Source organism: Amblyomma maculatum, chromosome 7 (genome assembly GCF_055883805.1).
Source record: "Amblyomma maculatum isolate TAMU_Amacu chromosome 7, ASM5588380v1, whole genome shotgun sequence".
NCBI lineage: Eukaryota > Metazoa > Arthropoda > Arachnida > Ixodida > Ixodidae > Amblyomma > Amblyomma maculatum.
The window spans coordinates 3,171,345-3,193,689 of record NC_139350.1 but is presented as its reverse complement, the minus strand read 5'-3'; the positions used below and the strand labels follow the sequence as shown (position 1 = coordinate 3,193,689).

Sequence of the window (22,345 nt, the reverse complement as noted above, 5' to 3'; positions counted from 1 at the left end):
ACGTTGATTCTTAGCAAGTTGAGACCGTTCTTCGAGCGCAGCCATTATAAATCCGCGGTGTCAAATAGGTCTTCAGAATTACTTGCTTTAAAAATAAAATACTTGTATCGTAAGCATGAATAATGGATTTCGCAGTGGGAGCAATGTTAGTGATCTCATTGATGTACAGGTGCGGACCTAAGTAAACGAAGAACTCTTTCCCGTTTCAGTTAAAATCCCTCCTCCTGCACTGGAGATAAGAAAACAATATCAGTCCAAGTGAAAGGGCACCGGCGTCTACTACCGGTTCGCCTATACCACGACTGCCAGTTTCAATTATACAACGCATGAAATTTTTAGAAGCAATTAGCGCGCTTCGTTTACTTTTGTCCGCACCAGTACATATTGAACAGAAAGGGTTCCAGCGTCAAAAAGCAAAGTTTCTAAATTTAGAATTTTTGTAGGTAAAGCTACACTGCGGTAGGTTTTCAAGCCGTCGGCGTGGCACCGTGAAGGAGAAGAAGAAGAGGAAAACAAAAAAAAAGAAGAAAAAATGAAGAAGAAGAAGACATAATATTGTAGTTGTTAGAGGCGAACGAGAACAGTGAGTTGCTAGGAAGGTTCGTTCGAACGTTGTGACGGCTGTGTGCCTCACAGTTCGACGTAGAGACGATGTCATACCACTGGAAGTATTCTAGACCTGAATAAGAATGGTCAACGACGAGAGACAAGGGGTGCTCCTGCGTGAAGTGATTCCCCTACGGCATAAATTAAGCTGAAACCAAAGAGTAAACTACTATGCGCAAAAGCCATGTCTTCACTTTGAAGCCAAACCTGAGAGTAACCACGCAAGTTGCTTTCGCGTAACCCCAGATTTAACCACAAGCTAAACCACAGATGATTTTTTTGTTTTTTTTTTCTGACATATCTTACGTTCTTTTTTTCTGTAACATATTTTTATCGGCTTGTTTGCCTTCTGGAAAACTTTAGAAAAATTGCTTAAATGTCTGCTGGGAGAACATAAAATTTCATAAAATACTAAAAATTTCAGTCTTTTTGTACCTGCTTCAGTTGTTTGTATTTAAACAAAAATGAAACAAATTCAGGTAAATTTGCTGCATATAAAAGTGCAATATGTTTTATTTGTGCGAAAAGCTTTCTTATAGACTGTTATAAGTCAGAAAGCTTTTTTTTGTGTGTGTGTGTGTGACTACGGTTTCGTTATCGTTTGCAATCTTAAAATGGCGGCCGCGGCTCGAAAAATTTGTTTTCACAAGAAACAAGCTGGGAAATTATGCCTTATAGCAGCACAATACACCAAGATTTAAAAAAAAAATCGAAGATAGTCGAGCGCGAAGCCTGGATCACTTGGCGTGGAATGTCTCTGCAATTACCGGTATTTTAAAATTACCAGGCAAATGATATTTAAAACTTCATTAACGCAGGGCTAAAGAAATTGAGCAGTTTTTTGACATAAAGATGCTTCAGCAAAGCTTAATACCCCGTCACATACACTGCCACTTCGGGCACGGTGTCTGAAGCAAGACCTGCTGCTTTGAAACTATGCTTGCAGTTTATAAGGGTCAGGTCTCGAGAAATACCAGATGTAGGCGAATGTAGCTACATCGTGCATCTTAACGTTGTATATGCGACTAAAACTTAAGTAGATCAACACGATTCTGCGTAGATCTACGCAGGGTCCGTGATATTTACCATTCGTCTTTGAAAAGATCGAAAGCAGTAGCACCGAAGCACCATCCCCAGGCAAGGGGGGCTCTACATTAGGCGTCTTCTCGCTCCGAAAAGGCTTGTTTACCGAGAAGGAACGCTCGACATTCAACGGAAGCTGCACGAGCGTGCTTGTAAGTCGAAGCACTCTTTAGCGTCCTGGAGTGTTCGCCGGCAAGTACACTCTAAACTTCCCTGAAGGCTGAAAATCCATTTTTTTTCGACGGCGCGTTGCAAATTGACCCGCACCTTTCCTGAAATTTTTCCGTGAGGAACGGGGGTGATTGATTAATTTTGGATTCTGAATTAGTCTGATTTCTGTATTTACACTTTCACCTGCCCATTCCAGTATCTTTGTAGCGCTGGGAAGAAGTAAGCAGTCGGCGCACGAATATGCGATCTCTTTGGAGGTTGTCTTCAGAACGGACAGCATTATCCCTCCTAGAAAAGTGCCAGTTGCAGTGTGCAGTAGCTTTCAGCTACATTCCCTAAACTGGGATGGTAGTGGACCAGTGTAGGAGGCACTTCCGGCAACTGACCTTTAAACAAGACTACATAAGAAGGCGCTTTTCAAAAGCGCAACCTAGGCTTAAGCAATAATGCAATAACATCCTTGAAATATTTGCTGAGTTCATAAATAAGGGGAGGCCCACGTACTAATCGATTGCGGATCTGCGGGTGAAGCGCGCTCGGCAGAGGGCGAGCGCCCTTGGTCTTGCCTCCACGCCAAGGAGAGCCGGCCCCGTCAGAGACGCGGTGCTCCCTTTAGCAGAAAACACGTCTTGCTCGGACACTTGACATGCTTAATGAGTCTTCCCATCTGCCCGCATCCGGAAACGAGATGGTATCGGTTCGGACATCAGAAACGGTTTCTTCCTCGAAACCTCGTCTGGGTAACATGACCCTGCGTTTCGATGGAGGCGAAACGAAGTGGCGTCCGTGTGCTGTGCGATGTCAGCACACGTTAAAGATCCCCAGGTGGTCGAAATTATTCCGTAGCCCTCCACTACGGCTCCTCTTCCTCTCTTTCCACTTTCATTCCCACCTTCCTCCCTTCCCTTACGGCGCGGTTCGGGTGTCCACATAGCAAGTGTGACAGTTACTGCGCCTTTCCCTTCCTGTGAACCAATTTAACTTTTATTTAACATGACCACGACGTTCGAAACACAACCGCCAAATGGGAGTATTCCTGCGGCAGCCGAAAGGAGCGGTTATTCTAGAAGCCAGACTACCTTCCAGGGGCATTAGGCATTTTATTCCTTTTGGGTCGCATAGTTAAAATAAGGACCCATTTTAACTAACCTTCCCTGAGTCAGCTGCCTGCACCTCGCAACAGCCCTTTTAGGCAAAAGAGGAATGTCCAAAACAGCCACTATATAGGCAATAACGCTAAAGCTACACATTTATAGGCACTATTTGAAACGGTTAGACGTATGGGCAACCCCTATTTTATGCTTATATATATATATATATATATATATGTGTGTGTGTGTGTGTGTGTGTGTGTGTGTGTGTGTGTGTGTGTGTGTGTGTGTGTGTGTGTGTGTGTGTGTGTGTATGTATGTATGTATGTATGTATGTATTGAAGGCCTCCGCCTTATCTCAGGGGGCTCGGGAGCCGCACACCGAGTGACGAATTACCACAAATGAAGGCTGCTCCAGGAACAAAAACATTTTAATTACGTTAGAAAAGAATAAACAGAAGAAAACTGGGTTAGTGTGTATCAAGGTACAGCTGCAGAAGACGAGCCTACGGGTACGGCGAACGTTGCACTGGCGAGTCGACCAAATATCAGTGTTCTCTAAAATAAAAACAAACACCGCTGGCGGATACACATGCGGCACGTTACAGCACGCGCGAGCGAAAATAAACGCCCCCCAGGCGAGTTCACTCACGCAGGTTGTTCCTCCGGCGGGGAGTGGCCGCACCCTTGACGCCGACCGACAGACACTGCCGCGACGCTCGCGACCCAGTCCAAAAAAGGGCTCGGCGCCGATCGCTCCCCGCTTATCTAGTCCCGATTAAGGGTCATGTGCACACACACCTGTGCACATGACCGGCTGGCGTGACATGCGCAGAAGGTCGCCGCCGGTTCTGTCCCACCAAGCGCTCGCTCGAGGTTACGTGGCCCACATTCCCCCCCTCACAAGACCAAACCCCTCCCAGGGGTTGGAAAAAAAAGGAGAAAAACAACAAAAGAAAAAAAAATGGCACGGAGAATCGGCAGGGTCCAATAACACACCATGGAAGAACGAAAAAAAAGGAAACAACAACGAGAAAAAAAAAACACCACCGACAAAAGTTTTACACATCATCAATGTCAATGAGGTTGCCGTCGGCCGAGGTGTCCCGGGCTGGAGGGCCATGTGGCGCCTGCTGGCCCTGGTGGAGAGCCGTGGCAAACTGTATCAGCATACGTTGCCTGGCGCTGTTCGGAGCTCCCGGTTCCAACGCTTCTCGAAGGGTGTTGTGCAGCCGCCGCTGCTCCCGGTGTTGTGTGCTACGGTTGTGTGCGTCCTCCGATATCACACACGAGTCGCACAGTGCACACCACCCCACGTTTGCTTCTTCGGGGAGGGGCGGGATGGGGTCCGAACTGCGCAAGTCATCCAAAGTACGGCCGGAAAAGGGCGCTGGCACCGGCAGGGAGCCCCTCTCCGGGCGGAGCTGGGTCTCCCAGGCGGCGGCAGAGGAGAAAGAGGCCTCCGTACCACCCCCTATGTGGCACCAGGTTGCGACGTGTCGCTGTCCTCTTTGGCCCGGGGGCGCCCCACCTTTGTGCCGAGGGAGATCTCGGTAATAGGGTTGCCGATACGAACTGGAGTGGCGTGGCATCCTGCGTAAAGCCGCAAAGGCGACAAGGATTCGCATGCATAGCCGCGTATAGCAGTGTACGATAGTCGGCATGACAAAATGTGAAACACTTCTGTGGTTACAATTCGTTTTGACGCTCGTGGTATGTCCTGAGGTCAGCGACATTGACTGGACCAGTATTTCGGCCACTGTGCGTTTCACGAAGGAGGTAGGAAAGCCTAGACACCTGCTTTGTTACCACGTAAGGACCAATCCATCGCGGAGCGAGAGAAGCCGCAAAGGCCTTTGACGCGTCGCTAAGGAAATGTGCGCGCCGCAGCACTTTGTCACCTACCGCAAACTCCAGTTGTCGCCTGCCTTTGTTGTATTGGTTACAGTGTTCTAGGCGGGCGAGATCCAGGCTCTCTCTTGCTTCTTTCAGGGTTCCGGTCAGGCGTTTAGCCAGATCTTGAGTGTACCTAGAATAATTGTGATCTGGTAAATCAGAACTGTACGCGAAATGATTCTCAATGGGAAAGTGAAGTTCACGACCGAGGAGGATTGATGCCGGCGTAAACCCAGTGGACCGGTTTACCGTGGTTCTCGTAGCGAAGGCCATTTCCTGTAGCCGTGCGTCCCAATCCTTATGGCACTCTGTGAATGCCACCAGCATAGTCTTTAGATTTCTGTTCACACGCTCTGTGATGTTAGCTTGAGGGTGGTAGGGTGTAGTCTTCTTTTGCTGCACGCCAAGAGCTTTGCAAGTGTCACCAAATATCTTGCCAGTGAAGTATGTGGCATTATCTGTGATAAGTTGCGCTGGGAAACCGAAGCGAGTGAACGTTTCTAAGAGCTTATCCCAGATCCCTTTCGCGTCTAGCTTGCGCAATGGGTACAAGTCTACCCATTTCGAAAAGTGGTCTGTGATAACAAGCAAGTAGCGGTTCCCCTTAGTCGATCTGGGGTAAGGGCCCATCACGTCACAGGCCACAATTTCCCATGGGTAGCTGCTCTCTACCGGTTGCATAAGGCCCGGTGGTTTACCTCCCCTCGGTTTGGCAGTCTGGCATGTAGTACAAGTTTGAACATACTTCAAAACATCCCTTCTCATCCGCGGCCATGTCACAATGCGGCACAACTTTTCGTACGTCTTCTTCCCATCGCTATGGCCCGCCAGGTGTGTGTCATGAAAGTACTCTAGAAAGTGCTTGCGAAGGCTTTTGGGAACGAGCACACGAAATGCTGACTCACCACTGTCTGTGTCGGCAGCAGGAATATACCTTAGGATCAAGCCATCTTCTGCTTCAACGTAGCAGTCATAGTTTCGGTTAGGCGCCTGGCTCCCTGCCGGGTCGGCGCTGGTCAGACTCTGGCGTATCTGGCTGCACTGGTCGTCCGAGAGTTGAGCGTCAAGGAGCTCTTGACGGGACACCAGTGTGCCCCAGGAGTCTGCAGGCACTGTCACAGCGTGGACTGCGGGTGCTCGCTCGCCCTCACCCGGAATTGGAGCTCGAGACAGGGCATCGGCCACTTTGTTGAATGTGCCTCTTCTGTATTCTACCCTGTAATTATATCTTTGGAGAGCGAGTGACCACCGGGCAAGACGGCCAGCTGGATTTTGCAGCCTTGAAAGCCACGATAGGGCCTGGTGGTCGGTCTGAATAGTGAATTCGGCGCCATCTAGATACATGTCGAATTTCTTTAGTGCAAACACAATCGCGAGACACTCTTTCTCTGTCACACTACAGTTCCTTTCCGGTCCCGTCAGTGTATGACTGGCAAACGCCAATGGGCAAAGCTTTCCTTGATGTTCTTGAAGCAATACCGCACCAATTCCATACTCACTCGCATCCGTTTGTACTGTGAATGGCCGGTTAAGATCTGGAAGCCGCAGGCGTGCAGTATCCGCGATGGCTGCCGACAGTGAACGGAACGATCCCTGTTCTGCTTCTGTCCATGACCAGCGGGCACCTTTCCGGAGGAGTTGATGGAGGGGTCGCGCTAGGTCGGCGCAGTTCGGGATGAAGTGGCGGTAGAATCCCACCATGCCCAAGAACCGCTGGAGACTCCTTATGTTTGTTGGTGGTGGGAGCTGTAGAATGGCCTGGAGTTTCTCTTCATCTGGGCGGACTGTGCCCTGTTCCACAATGAAACCCAGAAGGTTGATTGTGCTTGTGACTAACTGAACTTTGCTGGGGTTAATGGTGATGCCCGCATTTTGCATTCGTTTAAGGACACTGGTTAGATGAAGGAGATGCTCTTTCAGGCTTTCTGAGAACACTACCACATCATCCATGTAGGCCATGGCATAGTTAAATTTAGCGTCTCCGAGCACAATGTCCATTACACGCTGAAAAGTAGCAGGTGAATTGCACAAACCGAAAGGCAATCGCACAAATTCAAACAGTCCCCGATGGCACGTGAAAGCAGTTTTCTCGATGTCACAGTGGGCAATCGGGATCTGCAGAAAACCCCTGCTACAGTCAAGAGTTGTAAAAACCCTAGCTGACCCCAGTGAGTACATGACAGAGTCAACTGACGGGAAAGGGTAAGAATCTCGTACTGTCACAGCGTTCAGACGTCGATAATCGACACACAACCGTGCTGTGCCATCTTTCTTAGGCGCAAGAACAACAGGGAACGCCCAGGGACTTTTTGATGGTCTCACCGCACCGGTAGCCACCATTTCGTCGAGGGCCCCATCCAGCAGCGCTCGCTTGTGGACACTTAAGGGCCTTGGATTGAATCTGATAGGACGAGCATCGCCGGTGTCGATCCTGTGGGTTAGTACGCTGGCCTTCCCCGGAGCCTCCGTGAACATTGCTGCATAGGGCCTGAGCACTGTCTCGATTCTGCATTTTACCGCTGGTGGCTCAGTGAAGGAATTCAAAACAGTTAGAATACCACTTCCTGTGATACTGACCGAATGGCCGTCCGTAGCAAGCAACTGTGACTGTGGCTCAGCGGCCTTGGTCTTGAACTGAAATGCTTCTGTACCGGTGCCGTACTGGTAGGTGCCCTTACTGAGATCGATCACGATCCCTGCCTTCACTATGAAGTTTCGACCTAGTATAACTGGCCAGGATAGTCCGGGGAGGTGTAAGAAACGCTGTCTAATCTTATGACCATTTATATTAACTGTTAGGCGGGCTGCTGAGGTTGTGGGTACTATGTGAGTCGATGCCATACGAAGTTTAGTGTTCACCCTCCGCAACCGGACATGTTTTTTCTCACAGGAATTCTTTACCTGATCACCGAAGACTGACACCGTAGACCCTGTGTCAAAAAGGGCTGGAAGTTCCAGTCCTGCGATTTTTATCAAGACTAGCGGGGTCTTGTCTGGTTGGCCTTCCTCACAAGAAGTTGACGGAACTGCACTCACCGAGTGTTTGTAGGGTTTCTCGGGGCCTGCCTCATGCATAGCAGGTGGTGACAATGGTACCTGTGTCGATGGCACCTGGGTTGAAGGCACCTGGGTTGAAGGCACCTGGGTTGGTGGCACCTGGTTCGATTCAGGCAGGAAAGGTAGCGACTGGATCAGCTCTCCCGGTGGTTGGCCACGTCTGTGCGGCCTGGCCGCTGGATGGTGCGATGACCAAACCACCCTCCCCTGTGTTGCCCTGGATCTGCGAATAGGAGCACAAGTTGTGCCCGGGGGCGACGCCCACTTCTCACTTGATGGCGACATCGTTGCACCCGGTGGTGACACCCACGTTGCACCCGGTGGTGACGTCCACGTTGCACCCGGTGGTGACACCCACGTTGCACCCGGTGGTGACACCCACGCTGCACCCGTAGGTGACGTCCACGCTGCACCCGGTGGTGACGTCCACGCTGCACCCGGTGGTGACGTCCACGTTGCACCCGGTGGTGACACCCACGTTGCACCCGGTGGTGACACCCACGCTGCACCCGGTGGTGACACCCACGCTGCACCCGTAGGTGACGTCCACGTTGCACCCGTAGGTGACGTCCACGTTGCACCCGATGGTGACACCCACGTTGCACCCGTAGGTGACACCCACGTTGCACCCGATGGTGACACCCACGCTGCACCCGTAGGTGAATGGTAGCCGGCAGCCGCTGTAGGTGATGTCCGGGAATCGCGCAGTCCGACGCGGGGTGTCCCCACTGCTGCCACACAAGGAGGCTCAGGACCTGCGTTTTGCAAAAAGGCATGCGACCCCGAAAAACCGTGGGCCGGCGAATGGTTTTTTCTGCTTACCACCGCCGGCCGTCTTCGTTTCCCTGCTGCCGACAGCCTCGGGGGCTAGGGCACTGGCTCCTGTAATGGCCCTGACCGCCGCACTTGAAACACACTGGGCTGTTTGTGTTGTCCCTATCCTGATGTGCCGTTGCACCGGAACGTCTAGTACGGCCCTCGGTAAGCCGTGATGGAGACCGCATGCTCCGATTGCGGGTTTGGGAATGGCTCAGTATTTCAGCAGGGTGGTGACTGAACGGATCTACCGAGCGAGGCAGCTGGGGTGGCAGTTCAGAGTTCCTGGTTACCGCGGATGGGCCGGACCACGCACAAGACGGTTCCAGGGAGGTTTCAGGCGGAGGTGGTGGCCGATAGGTAAGCTCAGCTAGCATTGCGGCCTGAATATCAGAAGCAGCTTTGGCAAGGTGATCCAGTGTCGCGAAGGTACGTCCCCGCAAGTATGCCTGAAAGCGTGGGTGTGCTTGACGTATCGCGCGCCTAACTTTTTCGGTTTCCGGCGCGGCAGGGTCGGCACGCTCATATAGTTCCTGAAAGGAGCGGATGTATTCTAAGAGGCTTTCCTCCTCGGCCTGTGTGCGGGTGTGCAGTTCGTCCTTTATACGAATGTCATAGTCGGGGGGTAAGAATTCCGCCCTTAAGAGCTCCTCAAAGTGCGTCCAGCTTTGAAAGGTTTGTCGACGGCGCCAGCGCGCGGCGGAAGCGGTCAGAGCTACTGGCAAGACGCGTTGTAGCATAATATCATCGGGCAGTGCTTCTGCTTTGCGGTAGTCCGCCATTTCTTGTAAGAAGTCTGCTACTGACCTCTTATCGGTATGCCCCTCGTATTTAGGCACTGCGAGCTGTGGGCGGAAGGTAGGTGTTGTTTGTGCCTGACGCTCCAGCATCACGGTTAAATGACTGAAAACCGCAGCCAAATCTGGTAAAGCCTTCCCCTTGTCAGAAGTTTCTGCTGCTGCCGCCCCCTTCTCTTCATGATTAGACATTGTGTTAGCTGTGTGGTCCTCTGACACGTTAGGCGAAGTTGTCTTACCAGAACGTAACCGCATTGAAAAGTGAGTGATTCATGTGGAAATATTGAGCACGAGGATTGGAAACTTACGTTGCAGCGTAGGTGGGCGTAGTCCTAGCAGGCTCTGAAGGGGCGGATCTTCGCTCGCCGTCAACAGGGCACCCTGTTCACCATCCAACAACCGGACGGCACCAAGTGGTCTTCGCGGCACGGATGCGCACTCCGAAATACCGGTGACAAGTTCCTGAAAGTTTTGAACAAGGAAAACAAAACCCGTTGGGCGCCAAATGAAGGCCTCCGCCTTATCTCAGGGGGCTCGGGAGCCGCACACCGAGCGACGAATGACCACAAATGAAGGCTGCTCCAGGAACAAAAACATTTTAATTACGTTAGAAAAGAATAAACAGAAGAAAACTGGGTTAGTGTGTATCAAGGTACAGCTGCAGAAGACGAGCCTACGGGTACGGCGAACGTTGCACTGGCGAGTCGACCAAATATCAGTGTTCTCTAAAATAAAAACAAACACCGCTGGCGGATACACATGCGGCACGTTACAGCACGCGCGAGCGAAAATAAACGCCCCCCAGGCGAGTTCACTCACGCAGGTTGTTCCTCCGGCGGGGAGTGGCCGCACCCTTGACGCCGACCGACAGACACTGCCGCGACGCTCGCGACCCAGTCCAAAAAAGGGCTCGGCGCCGATCGCTCCCCGCTTATCTAGTCCCGATTAAGGGTCATGTGCACACACACCTGTGCACATGACCGGCTGGCGTGACATGCGCAGAAGGTCGCCGCCGGTTCTGTCCCACCAAGCGCTCGCTCGAGGTTACGTGGCCCACAGTATGTATGTATGTATGTATGTATGTATGTATGTATGTATGTATGTATGTATGTATGTATGTATGTATGTATGTATGTATGTATGTATGTATGTATGTATGTATGTATGTATGTATGTATGTATGTATGTATGTATGTATGTATGTATGTATGTATGTATGTATGTATGTATGTATGTATGTATGTATGTATGTATGTATGTATGTATGTATGTATGTATGTATGTATGTATGTATGTATGTATGTATGTATGTATGTATGTATGTATGTATGTATGTATGTATGTATGTATGTATGTATGTATGTATGTATGTATGTATGTATGTATGTATGTATGTATGTATGTATGGGGGGGACTGCACAAAAGTTAAGGTATATGCCTAAAATTCGGTGTCTGCCATGAATAGCACGCCGAAACCCTTTCATATTCATGCTTTTCTTTCAGAATGCTTTATTTTACCTAGAATCGTAAAATTTCAGATTTATTGGTCTTAATTTCTCTGACTGGTCTTTACCAAAGCGTTGAATTCGCTCAGTTGCTTCAATCCGCACATTGAAGACATTTTAAGTATGTCCTTCAGAGCAACTAAGATTCCTCCATTTTGACCCTGTTTCGGCATCACTCTTACTGTCCCCAAACAAATCATTACATCCGCTTGTACTGAAGTAATCATCAAGATTTGCTGTCTTCAGTTACGCAAATTTTTTTAACGTACTATCATCGCACCAAATGTAGCAGGAAGGCCTTGTAACTCTTTTGTCTTGGCACTTATTGTAACAATGTCACTTTACGGGACATCAGTCTAAGGAACGAATCCAGCTTCATTCTCAATATTATGTTGGAACCTGCCACTATTCCGGACCAAAAACATTTGAACATCTTCCGACATCAGCAATTAAGTGCAGAGAGCGAGAATAGAACGGAGGTTAACTAGACAATGCCCAATAGGCTACACTACATGTGGGAAGGGGAACAAAGGGTGAAAAAGGAAAGAAAGAGCGACAAAGAAAGGAGTCTGGCACATATCCAGAGTTCTATAGTAAAAGGAGGTAGAGAGCGTACACTTAAAGTCTTAAACTCAACCCCGAGTCAATTAATAACTGAAGAATCGCCTTCACTTCTGTCCTTTCTGATGAAGGTGTCGTCCAAATTCCCAGAACCTTAGTTTGTGTAAGAGGACGAGAGTCCAAGTGGCGGAGTGTAGCAGCCAGGAAGGCACGCTCACGCTTAAATTGAGAGCAGTCACAAAGTATGTGCGCAATCGGTTCAACACATCCGCAATTCCGCACTGCCCACACGTTGGGGAGTCTGCCATTCCGATGAGAGGAGAATAGGCGTTTGTAAACGCCACTCCTAGCCACAGGCGACACAGCATTGTAGAATCACAGCGGGGGAGGCCGAATGGTATCTGCTGTTGAACTGACTGGTCAAAGTGGTGCGAGCGAGATGCCCAGCATCCAGGCGTAGACTATGATTTTCTAGTCGCGTTTCGGGTGATCAATCGAAGGTGTCTTGCTGCGTCGGCTCTTGTTAGTGGTATCTCGACAGTGTTGGTTGTATCATGAGTCGATCGAGCAGCATCTTCAGCTAAGTTGTTGCCAACAATTCCACTATAGCCTGGTATCTACTGGTACATGATTTCGTGACCCTCTTGTAATTCCTGGCGGTGCAGATGTCGAACCTCCGCTACAAGTTGCTCATGGTCGCCATGACTCAAGACCGATTGCAGACATTTAAGTGCTAATTTGGAATAGCGTAACACAGCCCATTTTTGAGGAGTTTATTCCGAGATATACATTACAGCAGCACGAAATGCGGTTAGCTGTGTTCAAGTAGAGGTAGTCTTATGTGAAATTAGGTCGTAAATGTTTGCTTGTCTCGCAGGAACGACGACGGTGCGTGCAGAACTAGTAGGGGTTACCGAGCCATTTGTACAGACGTGAATACGCGGTCCCACTAGTCAATGTGTAGCATGAACAGTGTCAGTTGGAGTGCGCACAACGAAAGCAGCTGTCGCTCGAGCTGGCTCCAGTGCGCTGTTGTTTTTTATAATTAAAAAAAAACTGAACAAAACATCGCGCATGATATTTACTGTCAGAGGACAGGACTTTGTTCGTCCTAACTGGAAAAAAATTGTTGCAGGAGTAAACGCAATGGGGCGTAAGCACGATTAAAGAGCCTGAGTGTCGTTAAAATATCTCTATCGTAAATATTAGTGGCGTCCGTGATTGGGCGCATCTATTCATGTAGGCTGCTCCTATGAGGGAACGCTCATGGTACAAAACACGGAAAACATCGAGCTGCGGCCATTGCGCATTCCTTGAGGAAACATTGCGTGCGCACAATCCTTTATGCTTCCCATGGGACGCATTATGCAGGCTGGCGGAAATAAACTCTGGCCTTGTGGAGGCAGCGAAAAGAAAAAGGACAATTCTCGTTTGTATAGAGGCAAGTGGTACAAACAAGGCACCAAAAGGTCGTTAACCCTGTGTAAATCGTTGCAGGCTACAGACCACACATTTTTTGGCAGCATTTACTCATTATAGCCGAGCATTTTCGGGGCCTGGTTGTTAGGTATTGCGATATCTTGTGGCGAGTTCAGTGCTTATGCTACCAGAGGGCTGTGAAGAGTAAAACGGGGCCTTCGTCACATCCTGCGCAGCAACGGTTGTATAGTTAACGAAAAAATAACAAAACCGCAGCGACGTTCATAGCGCTACGGCGTCTCTTCCTCGTGGAAGAGACACACCCTTTCCTAACGTCAGTCATTTAGAGAGGGAGGATGTTTGGCGCGTCACACTGTAGTCTTGTCTTGATACTATAGGTCGACAAGGTTTCACATAGCGACTGCCTCGCGAAAGCTTCTTCGAACCTCGCAGGAGCAGTGCGAATAACGCACCACCGAATTTCTTTTTCCATAAAAACAACGCCCAAGAGCCGTCTGGACAGTCAGCATTAATCTCTGTTTGCCTCTTCGTAACCTGGCCATTATGAGCTGCTGTTATGTTCCCAGTAAGGCAGGGCTCGTTTACTGGGAAAAGATGCAGGCGTTTTCGTAGGCCCGCAGAGGACATTGGAAAGGCGTATTAAGCGGTTGTCCGACGCGTATTTCAAGGTATTCGTCGTGCGTTCATTTTTTTTTAATTTTAGTCTAGGCTGCATGGCTTATCCGCATAACGTCGTATCAAAACGTACTGCGTATCGTTTATAAAAAGCTAATTTAATCCGAAGGTGACTCGATATAGACACGTTTGTCTCATGATGTATCAAAGAAAATCAAGCGCTTCATATCTTTTCGGCGCCTTTGTATACATTTTATTTTAACTCGCTCACTGCCACAAAGCGCATTCCGAGACAGTCGACGCCTAGATACCTATGAAAAGGCATGCGATGCCACTTGGCACTATTTCGATGAGTGCGTTGCGAAGTGTTAATGGCGTTGATTTGTCTGAAGCATATTGATCCCATTCAATCAAAGCCAATGCACACACAGTACTGCACATTGACCAGCTAATGCCGAACAAAACATTTACGGCGCTTGGCAACACGACAGGTATCGGCAGATACCAATATCAACGCGACGCCTGCGCTTTGGCGTCTTTTAACGATGTGCGTTAACGTTTCCAGTTGGTGCTCATCTAAGCGTCATCTGACCCAAGGTACACCCTAAGTGTCCTTCAAACACTAGTCGCAACACTGTGATAGCTCACATATAAGTTAACGGGTGAAAATTACATTCATTGTTAAATACCCTTATTTCTTCCAAACCACCCTCAGCAGTCTGCCACACTACCTTCCTGAACAAATGTCACCCGGAGTCTGCTTGCTTTCAGCGTCGAATGCCGCGATTCACGGCCGCCGTCGTTCTCGTGAAGCATATAACTGGATACTTATACAAACGTGTTCCTGGCAAGGTTTTATGTGTGTTCGAAAAACCAACTGCGCAGCAAGTCTTCCCGAACATTGCTAAATGTTGACAGCGGCTTTATATCCGTTAAATCGCTACCAAAGACGAAAACACGACGCGTGCGCATAGACGCTGACATGAACAGCGCCCGATCGAGCCCGCCCACGCTTTACGGCTTTGGCGACAGGCGGCGTTGTCGGCGTTTTGCGCATTGCGTATACGGTAAGCTAATGTGGGCCATATTCCAATTTTGGTCTGACAAGTGATTTGTATGCTAATAATTTTACACGTTTAGGGAGATGACATCTTAAAAATCCAAATGTTTTATTAGCAGATAAAATCGTAGCCTGGGTGCTCCAGGATAAGTCGCTACACAAAGTAATGCCTAAATACTTGTATGATAGAACCGGCTATACAGGGTCATTAGCTATTACGTATGGGAAATGAAGCGGGTTACAGCGACGGTTGAAGGACAAGATTTTACATTTATGAGGGTGAAGTTCCATTAAGCAATTGGCATACCATTCCTGAATGCTGTTAAGGTAGTCTTGAAGAGATGTTTGTCAGAAGAGTTAGAAACTTAGCGATAAATTACACAATCATCGGCGAACATGCGAATATTACTACATACAATCGTTGGTAAGCCGTTAATTTAAATTAAAAACAAAAGCGGATCTAGGGCAGACCCTTGCGCGACGCCTAACGCTGCTGAAATAGGATTGGAATTGTGGCTGGTAACGGTGACGTACTGTGAGCGGTTAGTCGAAAATTATTCTATCTATTTTAAAAATACGAGACCCTGCGGTTTTGTTTGGTTGCATTTGACTCTGGCAGTGCGAGATGGTGTGCTCCTGTGCTCGAGGGAACCCGAGGCTCTAAAGTGCCAAAAAATGGCATGAAGTGGTTGTGGATGGTCTAGCAGAATCGCACACTGTAGTGTGTATTTGAAATAAATGAAGCTGGGCAGAGGCTAGTAGAGTTTTGTCAAGAAAACAACCTCACCATAGCGAATACTCATTTTCAACAGCACAAGAGGCGCCTGTACACATGGACTTCACCGGACAGTCTGTACAGGAATCAGATCGATTATATTATTTGCCGGCAGAGATGAAGAAGCGCTATAGAAGCAGTAAAAATAAGGCTTGGGGCCGATTGTAGCACTGATCATCAGCTTCTTGTTGCCAAAATTAAGCTTCGATTGAGGAAAACCCAGGAAACTAGAAGGCCTTTCAGGTATAATCTGGATCAAATTCTATCAGAATATGCTGTGGAAGTGAGGAATCGATTTCAAGAATTATATCTGGAAGACAGAGAGCCCGAAGAGATGTGGAGTGATGTTCGTGATAAAATACAAGAAGTTGCAACTAAGGTAGTTCCAAATCAAAGGAATGCAAGAAAGCAAACTGGTTATCTGAAGAGGCTTTGCAAATAGCTGAGGAAAGGAGGATGGCAAAAGTTATGGGGGAAAGAGAAAGATACAAGGTTCTCAATGCGGATTTTCAGAAAATAGCAAGGAGAGATAAGAATGCCTTCCTGAACATACAGTGCCAAGCAGTTGAGGACAACAGCCAATTAAGGAACACAAGAGCTCTGTATAAGACAATCAAAGATATCAAAGGAAGCTTCTGTGCTAAGCTGGGCGTGATAAAGGACAAACGAGGCAAGGACCTCACTGAAGCCTCAGAGATAAAGAAGAGGTGGCAGGAGTACACAGAAGAACTGTACAAAAAGGACCCGGATGTGCAAACCTAACATAAGACTGTGATTATGATTTTTGTTTATTGTGATTATGTATTTTTGCTCTTGCCACCCCTTATGTAACACCCCTTTTTAGGGGCCTTTAAGGTAATAAAATGAAATGAAATGACGGTTGTGATTACTGATCTCGAGCCGGGCATCCTGAAGAGTGAAGTTGAATGGGCCTTAGCCAGCCTTGCTAAGAACAAATCTAGCGGAATTGATGGTATTCCAGCTGAGATGCTTCAAAACCTCCACCATAACGCTGTTAACATTCTGCATACATTATGTCAGAAGATTTGGACAACCCTGCAGTGGCCACAGGATTGGAGGAGGTCAGTTTACATCCCCATTCCAAAGAAAGGCAGTGCCAAAGATTGTTCCAACTACCGCACGATCGCGCTTATTTCGCATGCTAGCAAGGTGATGTTGAAACTCCTCCAAGGCAGGCTGCAGCAGTATGTGGATAGGAAGCTTCCGGACGTGCACGCTGGGTTTCGCAAGGGCAGAGGAATTAGAGACCAAATTGCCAACTTTCGCTGGATCATGGAAAATGCAAGAGAGTTCCAGAAACCCATCTACTTCTGCTTTATTGATTATGCGAAAGCGTTTGACTGCGTAGATCACACCAAATTGTGGCAAGCTCTCCAAGAGATGGGAGTTCCAATTCACCTCATCTGTCTCCTCAGGAACCTGTATGAAGGGCAAGAGGCCACAGTCAGAACTGGGCATGGTCTTACTGACTGGTTTCCGATTGAGAAAGAAATGAGGCAAGGCATGATACTGTCGCCCTGCCTATTTAACCTATATGCAGAGTGCATCATGAGGAAGGCCGGTCTGGACGAGTCTTCAGCTGGAGTGAAGACTGCTGGAAAACGTATCAACAACCTTAGATATGTGGATGATACCACTTTAATGGCAGAAAGTGAAGTGGAACTCAAGAGACTTCTGATGGGCGTACAAGAAGATAGTGAGACATTTGGGCTTAAACTGAACATTAAAAAGACAAAGATCGTGACATCTTGCCCTATCAAGTCCTGGAGCATCAAGGAACAAGAAGTAGAAGCTGTGACAGATTTTCTCTTCTTGGGCTCCAAGATTAACTCAGAAGGAGACTGCAGCCATGAAATTAGGAGACGTCTGCTTCTGGGAAAGAGAGCAATGGTTAGCCTTGACCGCCTAGTAAAGAGCAGAGACATTAGTCTGCCAACCAAGATCCGTATAACTCGTGCTATGGTCTTTCCAGTTGGGATGTATGGATGCGGGAGTTGGACTGTGCAGAAGGCAGACCGCTGAAGAATTGACGCGTTTGAATTGTGGTGCTGGCAGAGACTCTTGAGAGTTCCTTGGACTGCCAGAAGATCAAACCAGTCGATATTGTCGACCATAAACCCTGACTGCTCATTGGAGGGTCAAATTCTAAAGTTAAAGCTCAGCTACTTTGGTCATCTGATGAGAGGAGAGGAGTCGCTGGAGAAAGATTCGATGTTGGGAAAGGTTGAGGGTCGCCGGAGAAGGGGTAGGCAGCGAACGCGATGGTTAGATGGCATCCTCGAGGCGCTGCAGATGAAGTTATGTAATATTAGGAAGATAGTGAGAGACCGGAAAGCGTGGCGTGACATGGTCCATAGGGTCACGAAGAGTCGGACACGACTGAACGACTGAACTGAACTGAACAAGGATGTGACGTCACACAACCGGAAGTAGAACCGAAAAAAGACATAGGAAGGGATTGGCACGCAATTTGGAAGTACCAAATACTAAAATGGGTAAACAAGAAGTGAAATAATGTGACGTAGAAGATGTGACGTCACGCGACCGAAAGTAGAGCCGAAAAAGGGCATATGAAGGGATTGGTGCGCAATTTGAAAGTACCAAATACTAAAATGCGTAGACAAGAAGTGAATTAGGCAACCAGAAGCAACCAGAAGCAACCAACAGCAGCATCCGTGCTTTCGCATTACTCCAATGCAGATTCTGCAGTGCTCTTTAATTTTTAATAAACAACTATTACTAATTATTTGATGCTTTCCCTAAATCAGGCAGCGGTATTGTATGTTGGTGGGGTGTATATACTGAGCATATCGAAAGCTGGAAATAGCCCCTCCACAAATATTCATAAGTGCACTTAAAGGATTCCAATGAAAAAACTTTTTCCTTGGGGCACGGCAACCATTGAACGCACTATATTACGATTCCGTCTAGGGATGCGGTTGTACTTCTTGTTCGTTCTTCTAGACTTACGAGAACGCACGAGTATACCACAAAAAGGTGCTTACTATCAAGAAAAATATCGTAGCCTGCCAGTGCATGAAGTACGTTTCTCGCATCGCTATTTGCACAGCTGAAAAACACATTTGGGCCACTAGTAGAATGAAGGACACACATTCCGTTGGTCATATTCGATCGAAGATCGCATCACACCACGCAAGAGCCTGACGGTATTGAGAAAAACACAGCGTGTTGTCCCCAGACGGGACCAAATTCTCCACAGCACGCCACGAGCAGCGGAATGTTTTGTCCACCAGGGCAAGCCACGGGGTGGCCGCACCCTTCGCCCCTCCTCCGAAACGTCATTCGTCACGTAGGCGAGGACAGGTCTATTATCGTGTCTTTTTCTTTGTTTACGCCTAGTTGGTACATTCTGTTTTCCAGTGCCAGACTACTTGCTGACAGGTCCCTGGCTTCCACTCTCACAAGAAGTAGCGTTATGGTCACATGACCTTGCAAGCTCCCCCCATCGTTTGGCTTCAGCAATGATGCCAACCAAACGTCACCATGACGCGGTTCTTTCGTAGTGACGCCTCGCGCACGTTTATCTTTGGCGCGAATCGCCCGGTGCTTTTCGCAAACGGAGCGTGCCATCCTGAATGCAAAGCGCTTTACAGAACTCTTTACAGAACAGAGTTTGCTTGCCGTTGCTGCTCGCGTAGTTCCAAGGCCCCAGCTCACTAAGGCAGAATAAAATGTTTGCAAAGCAGTTACCGCAAACGGGGGCTGCTTCAGCACACAAGGGCTCGCTTCCGATGCTTTCAGGTCCCTAAACATGGGAAGAACTTCTGGACAGCACGAACAAGCAATCCGTGCTAGGGACTCTGGGCGCTTCCGCATGTAGTGAAATTCAAGAGAAGGAAGCGAAGATGCGTGATTCAAACGACTTGCAGCTGTTTAGAGGCTAGCTACGGATCTTATGTCATTGTTTAGCGTGCGATATAATCTGCAGGAACATGAAAAGTGCTCAGAATGCGCTTGGAGTACAAATCAATATGGCCGCTGGGCTGGGAGCTGTGCTGGTGGGCGGAGCCTCTGGGCTTCCCGAGAAACATTGAACGCCGGGCACCTGTCACAAAGTAGTTCAGGACTGCCAGGGACTGAAACTCTAACGTACCAAGTGTCGCCGAGATGCGTCTTTATCATTTTTGTTGCCGCACAATATGCCCCAGATGAATCTCGAATGGTTGCAGCCACTCACGTCTGCTTCGACATTATCCCACGTTCTTCTAGTCACCCTTAGCGGCTTTATCTAGATGTCTCTTCAACGACTTCAAGCGCAAACGTATGCAGAGGGTATTCGTATATAGTTCCACGACCAGCGAGTATATTTTGGCTGCTATCGCTGCCGTCGAGTTGCTTAGTGATTTCAGGGCGTAAGTCAGTTCCAATAAATCTTCCTTTTCTAGTACAGCGCCAGTCTCTTTGTTATTTGCCAACAGCATTGTCGCTACAACGAAACAATAGAAACAAGGCGAGTGAAATTTGTGTATTGCTTTTTTGCAACTAAGCACCGTTCCTTGACACAATCAACAAACCGCTTGCCCATATCCTTGCTTCATTAGCGATGATACGTTTGCGCCCACTTCTTCCTCCTCTTTTTAAGTAGTTCTGTCTTTTTGGGGCCGCAAACGAAATTGCAAATAAAACCGACGAGGCTGTTGTAAGAAAATATTTCAGAACATGGTCTCCAGCACAAAAGCTCCGTCAGTGCCTCGCGTGCACCGCAAAGCACGGCAACAGCGCTCCGGTTATAGTTAATTTATCTGGTGGCAACTGTGTACTGTTTCACTCTTTCCATAAAGTTTTTCGTTTCCCCAAACTACGAAGCATGGCACTCAAAGCAGGATTTGGTACACCACGCCTTTGGGCCCTTTCTTCACAACAATTACTTTTCTGGCGGGGCGGGAGGCCTGAGACGGAAGTTGTCGGCTAGTGCATTGTTCGCTGCCCTTCCTTCTCAGGAATATGCGCGCCGTGGTTTCACTGAGGGCCATGTAGATTCAGATAATAATGACACATGCTACTTTTCAAAATTTCTTACTCAATCCCACAGCAATATTTCATGCAAAAGCTGTGCTCATCACAATGGAAGTGTTGCATCGATTGTAGGCGCATCTGGTGAAAAACCCGATGGTCATTGGGGTGGAAATTGCGTGCCATAATGACTTTCACAAAGCCGCATAGGGCTGCGATCGACAAGCAGCGCAATGACGGAGCCGCATCGGCGGCTTCTCCGGTCCTCAAAATGTCGTCACGCGACTTCCTGGCCAATCGCGGGCAGCGGCGCGAAGCTGGACAGAGGCTAGTAGAGTTTTGTCAAGAAAACAACCTGACCATAGCGAATACTCGTTTTCAACAGCACAAGAGGCGCCTCTACACATGGACTTCACCGGACGGTCTGTACAGGAATCAGATCGATTATATTCTTCGCCGGCAGAGATGAAGAAGCGCTATACAAGCAGTAAAAACAAGGCCTGGGGCCGATTATGGCACCGATCATCAGCTTCTTGTTGCCAAAATTAAGCTTCGATTGAGGAAAACTCAGAAAACTAGAAGGCCTTTCAGGTATGATCTGGATCAAATTCCATTAGAATATGCTGTGGAAGTGAGCAATCGATTTCAAGAATTAGATCTAGAAGACAGAGAGCCCGAAGAGATGTGGACTGATGTTCGTGATATAATACAAGAAGTTGCTACTTAGGTAGTTCCAAAGCCAAAGAAATGCAAGAAAGCAAACTGGTTATCTGAAGAGGCTTTGCAAATAGCTGAGGAAAGGAGGATGGCAAAAGTTATGGGGGAAAGAGAAAGATACAAGGTTCTCAATGCGGATTTTCAGAAAATAGCAAGGAGAGATAAGAATGCCTTCCTGAACATACAGTGCCAAGCAGTTGAGGACAACAGCCAATTAAGGAACACAAGAGCTCTGTAAAAGACAATCAAAGATATCAAAGGAAGCTTCTGTGCTAAGCTGGGCGTGATAAAGGACAAACGAGGCAAGGACCTCACTGAAGCCTCAAAGATAAAGAAGAGGTGGCAGGAATACACAGAAGAAGTGTACAAAAAGGACCCGAATGTGCAAACCCAACATAAGACGGTTGTGATTACTGATCTCGAGCCGGGCATCCTGAAGAGTGAAGTTGAATGGGCCTTAGCCAGTCTTGCTAAGAAGAAAGCCAGCGGAAGTGATGGCATTTCAACTGAGTTGCTTCAAAACCTCAACCATGACGCTGTTAGCATTCTGCATACATTATGTCAGAAGATTTGGACAACTCTGCAGTGGCCACAGGATTGGAGGAGGTCAGTTTATATCCCCATTCCAAAGAAAGGCAGTGCCAAAGATTGTTCCAACTACCGCACGATCGCACTTATTTCGCATGCTAGCAAGGTGATGTTGAAAATCCTCCAAGGAAGGCTGCAGCAGTATGTGGATAGGAAGCTTCCGGACGTGCACGCTGGGTTTCGCAAGGGCAGAGGAATTAGAGACCAAATTGTCAACTTTCGCTGGATCATGGAAAATGCAAGAGAGTTCCAGAAACCCATCTACTTCTGCTTTATTGATTATGCGAAAGCGTTTGACTGCGTAGATCACACCAAATTGTGGCAAGCTCTCCAAGAGATGGGAGTTCCAATTCACCTCATCTGTCTCCTCAGGAACCTGTATGAAGGGCAAGAGGCCACAGTCAGAACTGGGCATGGCCTTACTGATTGGTTTCCGATTGAGAAAGGGGTGAGGCAAGGCTGCATACTGTCGCCCTGCCTATTTAACCTATATGCAGAGTGCATCATGAGGAAGGCCGGTCTGGACGAGTCTTCAGCTGGAGTGAAGACTGCTGGAAAACTTATCAACAACC

The 22,345-nt window shown here is 48.2% G+C and overlaps 1 protein-coding gene across 1 annotated transcript; it reads right to left on the bottom strand.

Moving 5' to 3' along the window:
* Window positions 1–8,664: 8,664 nt before the first annotated feature.
* On the bottom strand, window positions 8,665–9,709 carry LOC146182607 (uncharacterized). Its single transcript, XM_084609535.1, has one exon. It carries the CDS (start codon window positions 9,707–9,709, stop codon window positions 8,723–8,725), a length of 987 nt encoding a protein of 328 aa, XP_084465661.1. The 3' UTR covers window positions 8,665–8,722.
* Window positions 9,710–22,345: the final 12,636 nt, after the last annotated feature.